This window comes from Protopterus annectens, chromosome 7.part0, assembly GCF_019279795.1.
Source record: "Protopterus annectens isolate FY-2018-M chromosome 7.part0, PAN1.0, whole genome shotgun sequence".
NCBI lineage: Eukaryota > Metazoa > Chordata > Ceratodontiformes > Protopteridae > Protopterus > Protopterus annectens.
The window spans coordinates 1265599424-1265615561 of NC_056739.1; the positions used below are offsets into that span (position 1 = coordinate 1265599424).

The 16138-nt window shown below is 40.5% G+C and overlaps 1 protein-coding gene across 1 annotated transcript in view; it reads right to left on the bottom strand.

The window, feature by feature from the left end:
* Positions 1-5368: 5368 nt before the first annotated feature.
* AAGAB (alpha and gamma adaptin binding protein) overlaps positions 5369-16138 on the bottom strand; it is a gene marked incomplete in the record, with an annotated part of 888073 nt that continues 877303 nt past the window's right edge. Inside the window, 1 exon segment of the mRNA XM_044077879.1 lies at positions 5369-8776. Within this exon segment, the coding sequence (XP_043933814.1) occupies positions 8699-8776 (78 nt within the window).

Sequence of the window (16138 nt, forward strand, 5' to 3'; positions counted from 1 at the left end):
GTACCAGTGAAGCTTCCACATGGGCGGTCTGGCAAGATGGAACACTGGAATAGAAGAGGCCATGAATTCCATGTCTAGAAGAAACTTTCTGGATGGAATGGCAGGCAAAGGAAGGAGAGACTGAAAGAAAGCTGTCAAGGATAGAACTTTTGGAGGTGGAAGAGAGGCCAGCATCGGCACTGTTTGAATCCTGCAACCCAGATACACATGATCCCAAGACAGAGTCAGGACAGACTTTTGGAAGTTGATAGTGAGCCCCAGACTTTGAAGTACAGATTACGGTGAACTCAAGATCTTGTAACAGGCAACTGGGAAGAAGCCACCTGAAGCAACAGGCTGTCTAGATAAGGAAAATTCTGAATGCTCTGGAGCCTGCAAAAGGCATCACAGGAGCCAGGTATCTTGTGAATACCCTAGGGGCAGTAGAGAGGCCAAATGGCAAAGCAGAGAACTGAAAATGAGAAGGAGAGAGAGAAATGTAAAAACATCCTGAAGGGAGAGTGAATAGGAATATGAAGGTAAACATCCTTCAAGATCCAAGGACACCAGAAAAGTCTGGGGTACTACAACCTGAAACAGGGTTTGAAGAGTAAGCATCTGAAAAAAAAGAGCCTTGAGAAAGGTGTTCAGCAAGGAGAGATACAGAATAGGTCAAGTTCCCCCCTTTCGAGGAATGCAGAATACCCTGGAGTAAAATCACTTTCCTACTTGGGAAGGAGGGACACAATGAATAGTTCCCTGGTCCACCAGGGACCCAAGGAAGTTGTTCCAGAGGTGGTTGGGAAATTCCTGAAAAGAATGGAAGAGACTTCCACACCATGAAATAAGCCTGACAGATGATAGCTAGAACCCAAGAATCAGAGGTGATGACATGCTAGTTTGGAAGACAGAGGGAGAACTGAGGGGACAAGGAAAACTGCCAAGGAGTGGGGCAAGACGTCGAATAGAAGCAGGATAACGGAGGCGTATAGGACACAGGAAATGGACAACTCAGCAGGAGGGGCTTGCCTACCACTCTTCCTGCCTTTAGTGACCTGATGAGACTGCCTGGGAAAAAAGCACACCTAGTTGTTGGATAATTCCTCTAGAAATTAGGGATAGGAGTAACAAAAATATGTTTAGGGTCCTGCAAAGCTTTACCCTTTTCTGGAAGATACAAACATATCAGCAATAGCAGTCTCAAAAAGATTTTTGCTATTCAAAGGAGCATCCAGCAACCTGGCCTTAATGTCCTTAGGTAAAGACTGTAGACGAAGCCAAGAATAATGCCTTGTAACAGAGTAGCAGCTCAACAAGAGGCATCAGCAGTACCACAGCTGCACTTGATAGAGTGGCAAGCCACTTGACAGGTAGAACCCAAAATACATAAAGCTGTAGACTTGCCTTCAGAATCAGGGAGGTCAGAAATAATCTGACAAGCCTGGGCCAGGGCATATCTAGTTATGTGGGTCTGGTAACTGATGGCCCAAAAGGCCAAAATAGAAGCAGTATAAGCCTTTTTACCAATCTTATCCATTGCCCTTGGAAGAGTGTCAACGCTTAGGCAGCTTGTCAGAGGGGACTGACACCACAACTGGATCAACAGAAGGGCACTTAAATAAGAACTGACAATCCTTAGAAAACTTATAGAACCCATCAGGTTTCTTCTGATCAGGAGGCTGAGAATCAGGAGCCTTAGCAGCAACTGTGAAGGTGTCTAAACAAAGCAGCCAATGCAGGCGGTACTACAAAAGGTTTAGGAGCGCCCATCTAAAGTAACTCAAAATACATTTATTGCACTGCAGACACCTGAGAAGAACCCCACTTAAAACAGTCCATCATTCTAGCCACTGTGTCCCCAAAAGACAATTCTTCAAAAGGAGACTCAGGACTAATGAACTCCTCTCCATCAGAACCATAAGCCAAAGGTGAAGGCATCCGAGAAGAGTAAGACAAGGACCCATCATCAGACTCTGAATCCTCATCTGAAGAATTAGGAACCCTAGGCATTTTGGAAAGAGTTGAAGTCCAAGGGGGAATAGGCACAGAAATCCCTTGGGGAAGCTTCAGGGACATTAAGGAATTAAACAGGCCCTGACTAAACTCCTGTCATTCCCTTTGGAGATCCTTAGGGTGTACAGAAAAATGCTTAGTCTTCTGCTTTTTCTTGGTAGGGATGTCAGCCCTAACAAATACTGAAGGTCCCGAACTCTGAAGGGATTCAATAAGAGTACCCTCGACTCTTACCTGAGCAGAATCTGCAGAATCCCTCTAAGGCCTGCCAAGATGATCAACTGTTGTTTCCCCTTGATATCTGGAGGAGTTGTCTGCAAAGCCTCAGAGGACATATGAAAAGAAGGATCCGTGCCAGCCTCCAACAGGGTTGTGGTAGAGAAATCGGATGTAGCCACCAGATGGCCTATAGATCTATCACCTGCTTCTAGATAAACATCTGGTGGAGGCTGAACAGTGAAAGAATCCATCCAATATTTCTTGGCCTTTGTGATGATATGGGCAAGTGTCAGCAAAGTCCGCTGGAGTTTTGTAAAGAAAGACACTTCCTTTGAATATCAAACTGATTTATACAAGATGCTTGTTGTACAAGTATATTAGAACTGTATGCCATTTGCATATCAAACTGATTTGTACAGATGATTGTGCTGAAAATGTATTTGAATGGTTTACTTGTGTTAACTGTGTTAAAATGTATCAACAGTGCATCCTGTTAGAATGAAAGGAACTATACATGTACTATCGCAACTGAATTAAATGCATCAGGTAGCTTACTTCAAAAAAATAAGGGAAATATAAATGAGCTGTTAAACCATTAAAACAGCACCCCGCCATACCGAAAAGGACCATACACGCTAGGTCTGGAAAAAAGCCTTTGTTCATTAGCTCAGTAAAAAGAAGGGAAGCCCCAGGCACTGACAAACATTTAGATGCATATTGTAGCTGTATATGCAAAATTCCTGTCTCAGTTTCAAAGGGGAATACTTTGAGAACCTAGAGACAGGTGACCAGATGAGGTCATTCTACCAGCCCTCTTGGAAATTATATTTTAGATATTACAAAGAGAAATCTTGAGTATTCTGTTTTGGGGAACCTGATTAGAAAGACTCTCATCCACAGCATCTTGCCTTGCTGTAGTAAATAACTTAACTAGGGAACAGTAATTCTTTTAGATTAGTTAGGAATATGGTGAAGCTTAATTTAGATATTGTTTTTCTTCATTTGCCAGAGTTTGTTCATCAATGTTCTTTTCAATATTTCCTATGATCTGAAGTCTGTGGTATATATATTCAGTATTTTCATGCTCTTTTATTATTTATTATTAAATATATTTAAACTTTTATTGTGGCTGGTCCTTGAAGAAAGTATCTAACCTTGAGCGTACTTATATTTATTTGATGACACTGTTCGGGCCACTCCAGAAGGCCTTAACTGTCTTGGTCAACTACTATCATTTGTATTAGTATTAATATCGCACAGTTTAACTGGATACTTTTTGTAAGAGCGTTATAGTAACTGACCAGTGGCACTGAATCTACCTTATAGTCTGGGCAAAGATGGCAGAGTGGGTAATCTATGCAGCCTTTCCCAGGTGTGTGTGTGTGTGTGTGTGTGTGTGTGTGTGTGTGTGTGTGTGTGTGTGTGTGTGTGTGTGAAAATTACATCTTAACGAATGTGTGTATCAGCTACTTGGGGCAGGGACATGAAGTACTGGGTTCACAGAGAGGGTGCTGGTGGACTTGGCTTGGACACTCAGCTTAGGACCTAACCCTACAGCTGTACCAGTGAGGAGTCTTATTGGGGACCTGGAGCAAGACAGATAGAGACATCCAGAACTTGGGCTGAGTGTGTTCCCCCTGTATGCTCTTAAGAGAGGTCTGCATTTGGAAATACTGAGTGTATCCATTTGTATTCCAAGTGTATGTCCCCCTCCAGTGTCAGTGGTGAGGATTCAGGCTCCTTGATTACTGGCCTAGAGTGGAGCCATCACATATTGCTAGTAATGGTGGGCATCACAGCCGCTTTCTTACTTAACTGTACCTCAGGGTTAATGGATTCTGTCATGCTCCACTGGGCTAACAGTTTAAGCCCCTGGTTCTCTAAATAGACGGTCAGGGAAGACGAGCAGTTTCTGAGAGTCTTAGGCACACTATAGGGTGTATGGTTGTGGGAAGCACCCAAACAAAAAAGAATACACGGTTCCTGACAACCCTTATGGGGAATCTACCTGCCACACTAACATTTTCACTTCTTGGATGACATGAACTCCACGTAATCAAGAGAACAAGACCAAAAGAAACGAGATCCCAAATGGGGCACTTATCTGACTGTTTGGTATTCAGAAGAGAAATGAGGCATTCAGACCAATGAGCAATGATTGCAATTAGACTGGTGGAAAAAGTTCTGGGTAACTTCATCTATACATCACCTTTACACCCTACATCCTGTATGGGCAGCATAAGTGTGATGTATGGCGCATATAAGATCTAAAGCCTTTGGTATACTAGCCGAACATTGGGCTATCCTAGGCAGGCGATTCCTATGGTGAAGAACACTGCAACACTGATATAGAAGGACATCATTCTTAACATCCAAGAATCAGGCTATTAACTTTGGAGAATCTTCTTCTCTAATCCTGTTTTGAGAGACGCATGAAAGTTGGACATAGTAGCAGTCTCAGTCACACAGCATTGCCCCAATCATATCAGCAGCTAATCAGTAGTTCTATGACTATAGGAAAAATACTGCAGTATTCACAGAGGATGCACAAAAGTCACAGAAATTTGTATTTTAGCATCTCATGGGGTCATCTGGGGACTTGCAGGATGAATAAGGAAGCCAAGTCATTTGATACCTCACAAGTACTTAATGTGCAAAGTGGCACTTTAGGCTATAAATTGGGATTGTCTTACGAAAACTGGGATGGGAGGCAGCCCTACAACACAACAGCCATTTAACCTCAATTTTTGCATGAAAAGGCTGTTTTGGAGACATACACTTTCATTCATTAATGCAGAGCACTCAGGTGCACATTTTTAAACAGCGGTCATTGGCTCTTTTGAGGTAAATGGCACTGTTAACAGGTAAAATGCCAGTATGACAAAAAGCTCAGTTTTGCAACCCAATTCTAATCTATACTCGAGCTGAAATTACTGATGTGCACTGAACTGATATGACTTCTTAAATATTTGCATTATGTTAACTAAAATCTCTATGTTTGACATCTGTGTTCCCAGTATACTTTTACCTCTAGTCTGGTAGCTGATTAAGAGAGTCCTCAAACCAGTCAATTTACTTGGTAAATAACTGAGTACAGTAAATAAATGAACAGGTAATAATAACAGTCAAATGATACTAAATTACAATGAAAACACAGTGACAGATAAAATATTTAATTTGACTGCATTACAAAAAAATAATTTCAACTTACAAATAGGAATCATGAAATCAAATGTCAGAAGTTCTACAGAAAGATCTGTCCTGTAGAAACTCAGCAAAGTATCTCCTGTGGTTCATACTCACACAACTCAGTAGTGGAACATGAATACCATGCTATTAAGATATTTGTTCTTCATAACATTCCCTAACACAGAGGGAATGGTTAAATGCAACAGTAATCTAAAAAACAAAATAAAAAATGCCAGTTTCCAGTCTAATGCATACATATTATGGTAAGTGCTAGCAGTGCTAGTATTCCAGATTTATACAATTTGTCAAGTCAGAATTAAAAATTATATTCAGCTTACAAATGTGCTGATCTCCTCTATGTGCCTCTTTCTAATATATTACCAGCCATACTTCTTTCTTCCATTACAGTACTGAAAGACAAAATAAGGTGGAGCTTGAAGGCTTCAAGTTACTGTCACCATAAGTTACCAGGACACACTATGTTTATCCTCCTCCCTCATTCATAAGTTGTCAGATGTGCAACAATGTACATACAACATGGAAAAGGAATACATATACACATCCAGCTGGTAAGGAGGTTGCTGTTGCTTTTGTCTGTCCACTGCCACACTGTAGCTTGAAGTGTTCTGCAATGGATCAAACATTGAGTAACTCTGGTTTACTTCCAGAAAGAATCAAATTGATATCTTCAAGTGTTCAGCAAATTTTGGTCTACTGCCCTAACATCTTCAATTTTCCAGTTTTTTTTAAGCTTCATATTCATGTTCCTTCAACAGTGGACTGGTGTACAGACAATGTTCAGCCACAACCTGGGTCTGTTAGGCAAATCAGCATATATAAACACATATACTGAATGTACAATGGAAACGGAGAAATGAAAATAATAGGTTTAGCACACTGCAAACCTTGTAGATTATAAATTATAATAGATTTAAAATAGTGAAAGTCTTGTACATTACATATAATACACAAAATTAGTAAAAGAAGAACAGAATGAAATTAACATGTTCACTATAAACATCTGAGTAAATAAACATCTGTGCAGCAGTGATAGTCATTTAGTAATTTCACTCTGAACCACAAAAAACAGAAATGAACTTGAGAACACACACAGAACCGAAGCCAGAGAATCTGCCACCAAAAGTTTTATTTCTTGAGCGCTTTCATCCACATAAAAGAGGACTTCATGATGAAAATGCTCAGCAAATAAAACTTTTGGTGGTGGAATCTCTGGCTTCGGTTCCGTGTGCATAATTTAGTAATTTGTGTGAATGCTGCTCTGGGTTTTTGTTATCTTGTATCAAAACGCATACATTTACATTCATTAATTAGGTATTATAGAAATTTCTCCATGAAATGCTCAAAATCATTAATTTGTCTGATTTCTTATAGCAGAGAGCTCCATGATGCTAAAACAGAGTAAGAGAAAGCTCTGTCACCTAAATTTCTGTTGAATGGAATTATTACCAAAGTGATGGTGTCATCCATGCTTGAGGGAAGTGAATAAACTGCATCTCTCTGCACGAGTTTATGCTACTCTATCAGTTAACACAGAGGACTAAGGTTATAAGTGGTGAGCTATTAATACACTACTTCCAGTAACATAGAGTTTGAGTCCCTCAGCCTTCCTTTGCCACCTGTCAAACTTTGAGCAAGTCATTTAACCATACAGAACTTTGGGGAAATTAGGAATTTGGGCTAAGCTCCTTAATGGTCTCCTGGACTGTACACCTAAAGTCTGCCTATGAAATTAGTGGAAGACAGAAAGAAAAGTGTTATATCTTAAATGCTGATCAAGTCAAGAAAAATGTTGCCATTACAGTTACTGGCAACCACTCTGCTCTTCACAGTGAGGGGCAGTGATGCTCACTATGGCTTGCTACCGTTGTTGATCAACACATCTTGTTAAATGCTACCTGTGTGTGTGTTCTGTACCGAGTTAAGTGAGCTGTTAAGTAGTTGATTAAGTGTAACACTTAGATTGCTTTGGACCTTGTTGTTTCCCAGTTCAGCAGGTTAGAATACTTAAACCACTTTCAGTTGTTCTAGAACTTGCAGAGTTATGCAGTTGGTATGTGTGGTGAATATAAGGCTCTGATCAAATAAGAGATCTAGGTATCACCGATGTTCGGTTGGGTGGGGTCTTCCACACAGATGTGAAAAGCTCAGTGGTGATTTTTGTGGTTGCTTTGGCACAGCTGATCACTAGATCCATCTTGAATAACCAATCCCTTGCATCACTAAAGTTGTTTTATAAGCATTACTGCAGTTTAGATAAGAGTTTGAACAACAGAGAATGCCAATGTCATTTGCATACAATATTTATGACACTGGGATAATGTTTAAGAAAGCAAACTTCAATAAGCAGAAGACTATGGTTTCAGAAAACAGATGAGTAATGAATTATTTTGCCAGACTTCGGGGGTTTACAAGACCAATCTTCAATACAATCACAGCTGCTGCAAAGCTACCCTTTGTGCTAAAGTCTGTAGAAAAAAGCTAGGAAAAAAATTATTCTAGTGGTTGCAGTGCTCACTCCAGGATTTACAAAAGGAACAGAGGTCTCATTTACCGCTTGGCTACCCATTTGAAGAGTAATCAATGTAGCTACATCCTAAGGAAAAAAGAACACCCTTTAATATAAAATACCTTCAGTAGCAGAACAAAGACGAGCTTCTCTTTTTGGAGAACCTCATATAACAAGGTCCTGCTGATTCCAACTGAAAAACATAGCAACCGTTACAAATCACAAGGTACTTAATTTTTTCAAAACACCTTACCGAATTTGGTGCATCTCAGAAGTACACAAATCTTTTTATATACAGAATATACTGATATACTGTCTTCAATAAGATATGTAGGAGCAATTTTTCTCCTCCTCCATATTCCTACTACCCAATACACAATCATCAGGGAAAACTGCATTAAACGCAACATTTTCCATACTAGTTTCATCCTTGCATAACATCTTTCTGAACAAGGAAGTAAATCACTTATCAGTGGCAATAACACAGCAGTAGACAAAAGCAGCAACACTTTTAAAAATGTGAGCCATTCTGACAGCAACATTAACAGCAGTAGCTCACAATAATGTCCATTTTCTTCTAGGTTGTAAATGATGAAAGATTGGTTGTTTATGTTGTTTTTTTGGAAGGGATTAATATTATATCCATAGCTGGATTACAAATATTGCCACTGTGTCCTTGTCATGCTTCATCCACTAAGAAAAAACAAATTTGTAACTTCTGTGAAAACTTACAACATATCCTGCACACTTTTATAGTTATACAGAAGTAAGTTAATTTTCATCATCAGATGTCAAGCCTTCAATTTCCTCTTGGTCTCCACCAATTGCCATCCAGAATGCCTTTGCAACCTAAAATTAATCAAGACAGCAAGCAACATTAATTAAGAAAGATTACAATTATCCAAGTAATTATTTTTTTATAGTAGTAGCTAGTGTGGTAACTTAAAAATACAGTGCTAATGGTTATGATCATAACACGACACTTGCCTAGAACCACTTCTTTGTCTGTAGTACTCAACGTAGCATGATGCCCGATACAAAAATACGTTGGACACCATTTTGTAAGCACTTATACGAGAAGCACTGGTAATCTAAGCAACATGTTTTCATGCTAAACAAATGATTTTACAGTGGTCAAACATTTTGGAAACAGACATGCTGGGTTGGCATATTTCAGGGGACATATCAGTGCTCAGAATGATAAAGGAGCAAAATGATAAAGGTTAGAATTACAGCATTTGCTAAATATGTCAATGATGAGTCCAGCATACGGGGAAAGGTGGTGGAATGATGTAAAACTGTATGCTCCTAATCAATCAGCAGGCTTCCTGTCATCTTCATCTAACCTCCCATGATTTTAAGGACTACATAATTTCAAAAAATGTCCTAGTAAACCCTACCCATGGCAATATAATCTGCACAATAAGCACAGGTAATACTGCTTACCAACTAGGCCTTGTACTGTCAATCTACTTCAAAACAATCCAGAAAAAATAATCCCAAGCTCCTAAAAGTTGGATACAAGGACTGGTGCCAGATCAGCCCAACTTAATTCCCTGCACCCTAAAAAAAAAACGTAAGTGTATACGGGAAAGTACAGTTGTGCAAGTCCTACTTACTTGTAACAGTAGACGTTAGTAGAACACACTGCCTTACTGGCATATGGGTAGTAGTGCTCTGCTACCCTCCCTCTGGCAGACTACTACAGCAGAGAGTACCTCCCACTGGCTGTCTGTGGGGTTGATGGATCAATCACCTGGCAGTACAGGGACTGCCTTTCAGACCCACTGACAGGACCTTTTCAATTTTCTAGGGTCCACCAGGAAGAGAAGATGAAAATGCAAGTTTTGCAAACATCTACATTCCAAACTAAAAACCAAAGAAATGTACACACACGCACACACACACACACACACACACACACACACACACACACACACACACACACACACACACACACACACACACACACACACACACACACACACACACACACACAAACAAACAATAAAGGCTACTAAGCCTAGCTCATTGGCAACTCCAGCACCTAACAATGTACAGTAAGGTAGTGTGTTTTACTAACATGTACTGTTACAGATAAGTAGGACTCGCACAACTGTACTATGTTCAAACACACTGCCTTACTGGCATAGGGGTAGATTCTCAAAGCTTACTCAACCTTGGAGGAGGACGGATAAGGGTACAAAAGACACAGAAGAATGGGACTAGCAAAGCCTTTTCTGGATTTAGAAAAGGCATCTAAGCTTGTAGTGATTCTTAAAAGAATAAACAAAGGACCAAGCTGCTGCACTTCTAGTCCACTCCTTTCAAATACACCACTGAAGAACAACAGGCCCTGGGGAAATGTACCTTTACCTTGCATGGATTACTAGATGCTGGGAAGAACACAGGAAGATTAATAGGCTGAAAGAGTGAATTCTAAGACCACTTTCAGCATGAAAGAGGGGTTAGTACATAACACAACCCTATCCTGGTGGAAACTCGGGTACGGTTGTCCCACCATAAGATCTTGCAGCTCACTTACCTTGCAGATGTCGGAGCAATAAGCACAACAGTTTTCCATATTAAGAACTTCAGATCAACTTGAAAGGTGGTAAGGTCAATTCTTCTGGAACACAGCCGAGATCCCATGAATGAGGAATTTGCTTGTGAGTGGATCTTGTATGCAGTACTCCCTTCTCAAACGACTCTACCAAAAGAGAGAGAGAGAGAGAGAGAGAGAGGGGGATCCATTGCCAGGCAAGCAGATGGCCACTAAATGCACCTTAATGAATGCATACAATAAGCCATCATGAAGTAGCGGAGACAAATATTTCAAGACCAGAGGAATGTCAACCTCAAGGGACCTCTGTTCCCATTTAGGCACCACTTAGACAACTTCATCCATTTGTAAACATAAGATTTTCTAGTAGCAGGTTTTCTGGCCTCCTTTAACACCTGCTGCACATCCTGAAGAAACAAGTACCTGAAGAGTCAAGATTGAATCATCCAGGCTGTTAGTTGTAGTTACACCAAACTGGGGTGCACCAGTCATCCTCAAGACTGTGTGAGCAAATCCAGAGTGTGATGAAGTCTGTAGTTAGTGCCCTTGGCCAATACAAACAAAAGAAAGAACCAAGACTGTCTGGCCCAATAGGCATTTACCACAATGATCTTTGACATTTCTTTCTGAAGTATCTTGTGAGTGAATGGAAAGGGTGGAAATGCTTACAAGAACATAACTGTCCAAGGGAATGAGAATACGTCTGTCCATCACGCCTGACTGCAAGGACGTCTGGAACAGAATTTCTCCAGCTGTCTGTTTTGAAAGGTGGCAAACAAGCTACTTGAGGTGCTCACCACACCTGGACTATATCCTGGAACACCAAAACACATACAAAACCCAGTAATGCTATTCAGCAACACACCAACAGTCAGATTCCACCAACGTTCTTTATTAACGATCTGGTACCTCGGCCATTCGCCTTCAAAGGAACACCCCTACCTTAAGCTGACACTTGTGTAGGTCTGTTTAGGATCTGCTTATTCTGTCTGCCACAATGTTTTATTCTGACGGGATGTATGATGCCTGAAGAGTCAAGACAATGCTGTAAAACCAGCTCCTATGTCATCACTGGAAACAAAGAGAGGGCATAACCTTGTACCTCCTTGTTTGTTGAGGTACCACACCACTGTGGTGTTGTCTATAATCACAAGAGGAGGACCTAGATTCCACAGGTGGTAAAGGATTTACAACATATGTATCACAGCCAACATTTCCTTGATATTGATGTGTTTCTGTATGGCCTTGGGTCTCCAAGTGACCTACATTTGCACTCTCACTGACACTGCCCCCCAAGCAAAGTTGCACAAATCTGTTAGAAAGATTTCACCTGAACATTAGGAGAGCCCTGGATTGATATTCAGCTGTGCTCTCCATTACTGTAACTCTCATCTGATGAAGGGGCAGCAGCACCAACTGGGATTCCAGGGAATGTAGTACTGGGTCCAACAATTTCAGACCTATTGAAATTTTCTCATGTGGAGATGGGCCTGTGGTATCTTTAGAATCATGGATGGAATCAGTCAGAGCATTTTAGGAATTCTCTTGTCAAGATAACATTCCTCCTGGAGAATTCCCGAAACTCTGTTTAATAAAAAAGGATCTTGTCTTCAGGAATAAAGACCATTCTTTTGCTGGTGGTGATTCAGCACTTTTGTGAGGGTGCCAGACAAGACTTCTGAAAGTTCAACTTGAACCCTGGTTGACAGAGTAAGGTACAGACCCTTCTCTAGCAATTCCAAATATGTATACAGACTCTGCACAGACCAGCAAGTTGCCCAGGTAAGGAAAGATGTGAATGTCAAGAGGAGTCCGACAGTGGGCCTGTATGGGGACAAGGCATTTGGTAAACATGAAGTGTAGAAGACAGCTCAAAGAGCAAAGCAGAGAACTGATACTGCAAACCAGACACAACAAATCTAAGACATCTCCTGAAGTGATGAGCAATGAGGATACGCTGATATACATCCTTCCATGGTCAACATGAAGCAGTGGTCTGGCAAAAGAGGAAGCACTGTCTGCAGGATGAACATCTTGAACTTGAGAACCTCTTAAAGTATTCACCCTTTCCAAAAGGAGGGACCATTTCTATGACCCCCAGTTCAACATCTGCTGGAGTATAAAAGGGAATAAAGTCTGGTCAGCCAGGCGAGGGGAACCTTCTTGAATGGAGGTGGATATTCCTTTCACTGCCACCTGTAACCTCTGACAATGATGTTTAGTACCCATTTGTCGGAAACCACTGATGGCTAGGCCACCTTGTTGAGAGATAACTTCTGAGACGAAGCAGCACCTGTAGGGGAACGTTAGAGATATGGGTGCTGTGCCTTGGTATAGTCACATGTTAGAAGGGGGTTATCCTTTTTGGAAAAGGAACCTCTTGCTAGCTTTAGCTTTTGTTCAGCTAGGACTTCTGTTTGTTATGCCGTTGAAAATTATCCTGCTTAATGAAGTAAAACTTGGGAACATGGAACATTTTCAACACACCTTGCATTAGTTTACCTCTGTTATCCCAGTGTTTAAGGATCAGATTAGCTGCTGTACCAAACAGAGAATCAGCTGATGCATTCATAATCTCATTTTTAACTCATCGGAAAAGTTTTGGCTGTGCAACCAAGCATACCTCCTCATCACCAGCAATGTCGCTGCATTTCTAGAAAGAGTATCAGCCCCTCAAGGCACTCTTCAAAGCAGGTTTAGACACTTGAGAAACATTGAAGAAAATATCTTTGACACAGACTTTTTTCTGACCAGGTAACGATGCAGCAAACTCATCTTAACTAAGCATACACCTCAGCACAAACTTCCACATAAAACACTGGTAGTTAGACACTTGAAAAACTACAGTGTTAGACTGCTCCAGCTTCTTTCACTGAAATTCTAGCGACTTGCCTAGTTTATCTGAACAGACCGGGTTTGATGATGCCACTCTTTTTAATGGAAGAGGTTGCTGAAGAAACAGCAGTAGAGTCCACAGACAAAGGGGCTTGGAGGCCAAGCATGGTTAAGCACACCATGAATTTCTTAAAACGCTTTTTAGGCAGAGATTCGTTCAGCTAAGGAGAATTGCAAGCTTTCATAAAAATATCCTCCAATGTAGGAATCAATGGAGGGAAGGTCATCATTTCTGGGGCCTAATCCTCTAAAAGATCATAAAGTCTGCTGATCTTGGGGGCAGCTGATGATTGCTCCCAACTGAATACATCTCTAAATCTAGCCAGAATTTGGAAAAAAGAAGTTATCTGTTTGGGTTTCTGAACTTGCACTTCCTCAGATGAAACTGATCAGACTCGACACCTCCCAAACCTCATATTCTGGATCCCCTTCAAAGTCAGGATATTTGAGGATGTTAAAAGGGGGTGGATGCACCAGTATTACTCATAACCCAGGTTTGCACCCCGTAATCAACTGCCTGAACAATGGATCTAGCCATAGCCACAAACTCGCATGGAAACACAGTCAGAGACTGTTGTCCTGAAATGTGGTGGGTCTTCTTTTTTGCATGCACTGCACTAGTGGGAGAATCCCCAGGGGGAGCTGTATCAACACTGGCAACAAATTCTGTACCCCTGTTACCACTTGCATTTAAGGAGTTTTGTTCTACCATATCTGAACCAGGCAACAATACTGCCCTAGGGAAGTTGTCTGGCCCTCATCTCATGCACAATTGTGGTATTAGCACCATATCAGGGGACCTGGAGTCAAAAGGTGAGTGGTCCGATAACCTGCCCAAGGCTACTGTGGAGTCGTAAGCTACAGGATACATTACATTTCTTGATTTATTTCTATATTTTTGAGATGCACAGGGGTTGGATGGTGGGGGTCAGATGGCACAGTACCTGAATCCATCAAGTCGGGGGACAAAAAAAACTAGTCAGATCATTCCAAACACTAGCTGCATGGTCAGCCCAGTAAATAATGGGACAAACCCTACTATACAGCAAACTGAAGTCTATTTCTGTAGGAATACTAACTGAATACTGCACTGAGTAAAATGTCAGTAGTTTGAGTAACACAGTTCAAAGCACAAAAATCCTCTAGTTTTAGTAAACAAACGCTAGTTTCAGCCCCAAATTATTAGAAACAGCATAAAAAAGCCTTAGACAAGGAGTAAAGTATAAACTTATGAAAAATGTCTGCCAGAAATGTTTAGCGTAGAAAACATTGCATCAAAATCTGTTTAAAATGCTGTAAACCTACTCAATCACCTCACACAATCATAACCCCAAATACAAAATTGCAAAATAGCAACATTTTCTGTCAAAACATTAAATGAAGCTTAAAATAAGCAACATAAATCGTAAAACAGCAAACAAAGTAAAACTACAAGTACATATAATTTTCCAGTCAGGAAAAAAACAATCAAATTAGCAGAATACACTATTCAAGCACTGACAGAAAAAAGAAGGAAGAAATAAAACCCCAAAAGGTTTCTTACCTCAGTTCAGCAGCTAATCTGATCCAGAGTAAGAAGCAGTCTTCCAAGAGATCCTTCCTTTGCTATGGCATTAAAAAACTAAGAGGGTCTTGTCTGTGGGTTTGAAAGACAGTCCCTGTACAGCCAGGCAAATGGACCATCACACCCACAGACAGACAGTGGGAGGGACTCTGAGTTTGGTAGCCTGCCCAAGGAAGGGTAGCAGGGCACTACTACCCATAATCCAGTAAGGCAGTGTTGAACATTAAAAGAAGTGTATCCAGGCAACTTATAAATTGTGAGTGGGTGTGTGTCTGTGTAAACACATGCAAAAAATAAAACAGTACATGCATAACAAAAAGGCTGAAAATCTTCATTATAAATATGAAGTTCTCGTACAACAGATAAATTAGCTTATTACGTGGTAGCAAGAATGACATGAATTCCATTTTGTTGACAATGTTAACAAGGAAGATTCTCTCACTGTGCTAACAATGCATGAAGCAGAATGGCCATGACACCAAAGCAATGATTCATACATAGTTTAGTTGACAATCTGAAGAAATAGCTTAAGCATCTGCAAACTACTGTAGGACTCTTCTTCAAATTGATGACATACCACTGTCTGTATGGTCTGACAAATCCTTGCTCAATGTCTGTTGCTTTGTTACAACAAAGAATGTAAATAAAAATTTAAACAAGTATGAAGTAATCTTCAGACTTTGATGGCATAAAAAGAAGAGAGACTTGGCAGGATAATTATCCAAGCTATTTAATCATAGCATACTATTTGGAGAAATTCTACAAGATTTCTACATAGTTCAAATGTACAAAGTAGCAGGGAGACAGAAGTGATGAATTACAGAATGGTCTATAGTTTATCACAGGGAAGCATATAAAAGGGTTTGTCAGACATTGGTCAGAAGCAGGAAAAGCTACATATAGTTGAAGAGAGAGATACCCAACTACAGAGCTACAACTGCAGTGAACATATATGTGTGGCCTATGGCCATCCACAGCTTATCTAAACAATCCTGTATTAGTTTGTGACTGACTGCACAGTAGCTTGGAAACAGTTTTTATTTCAATATATATTTTATTTTTTCCCACTGTTTTTCACTGTAGGATGGAAGGGACGCGGATAGCTTGTACACACAATGATTTATTTGGATTTATATTTTGTTTTACCTTAAATTTTCACTGTTAGTTGTTAGAAATGGATAGGTTTTAG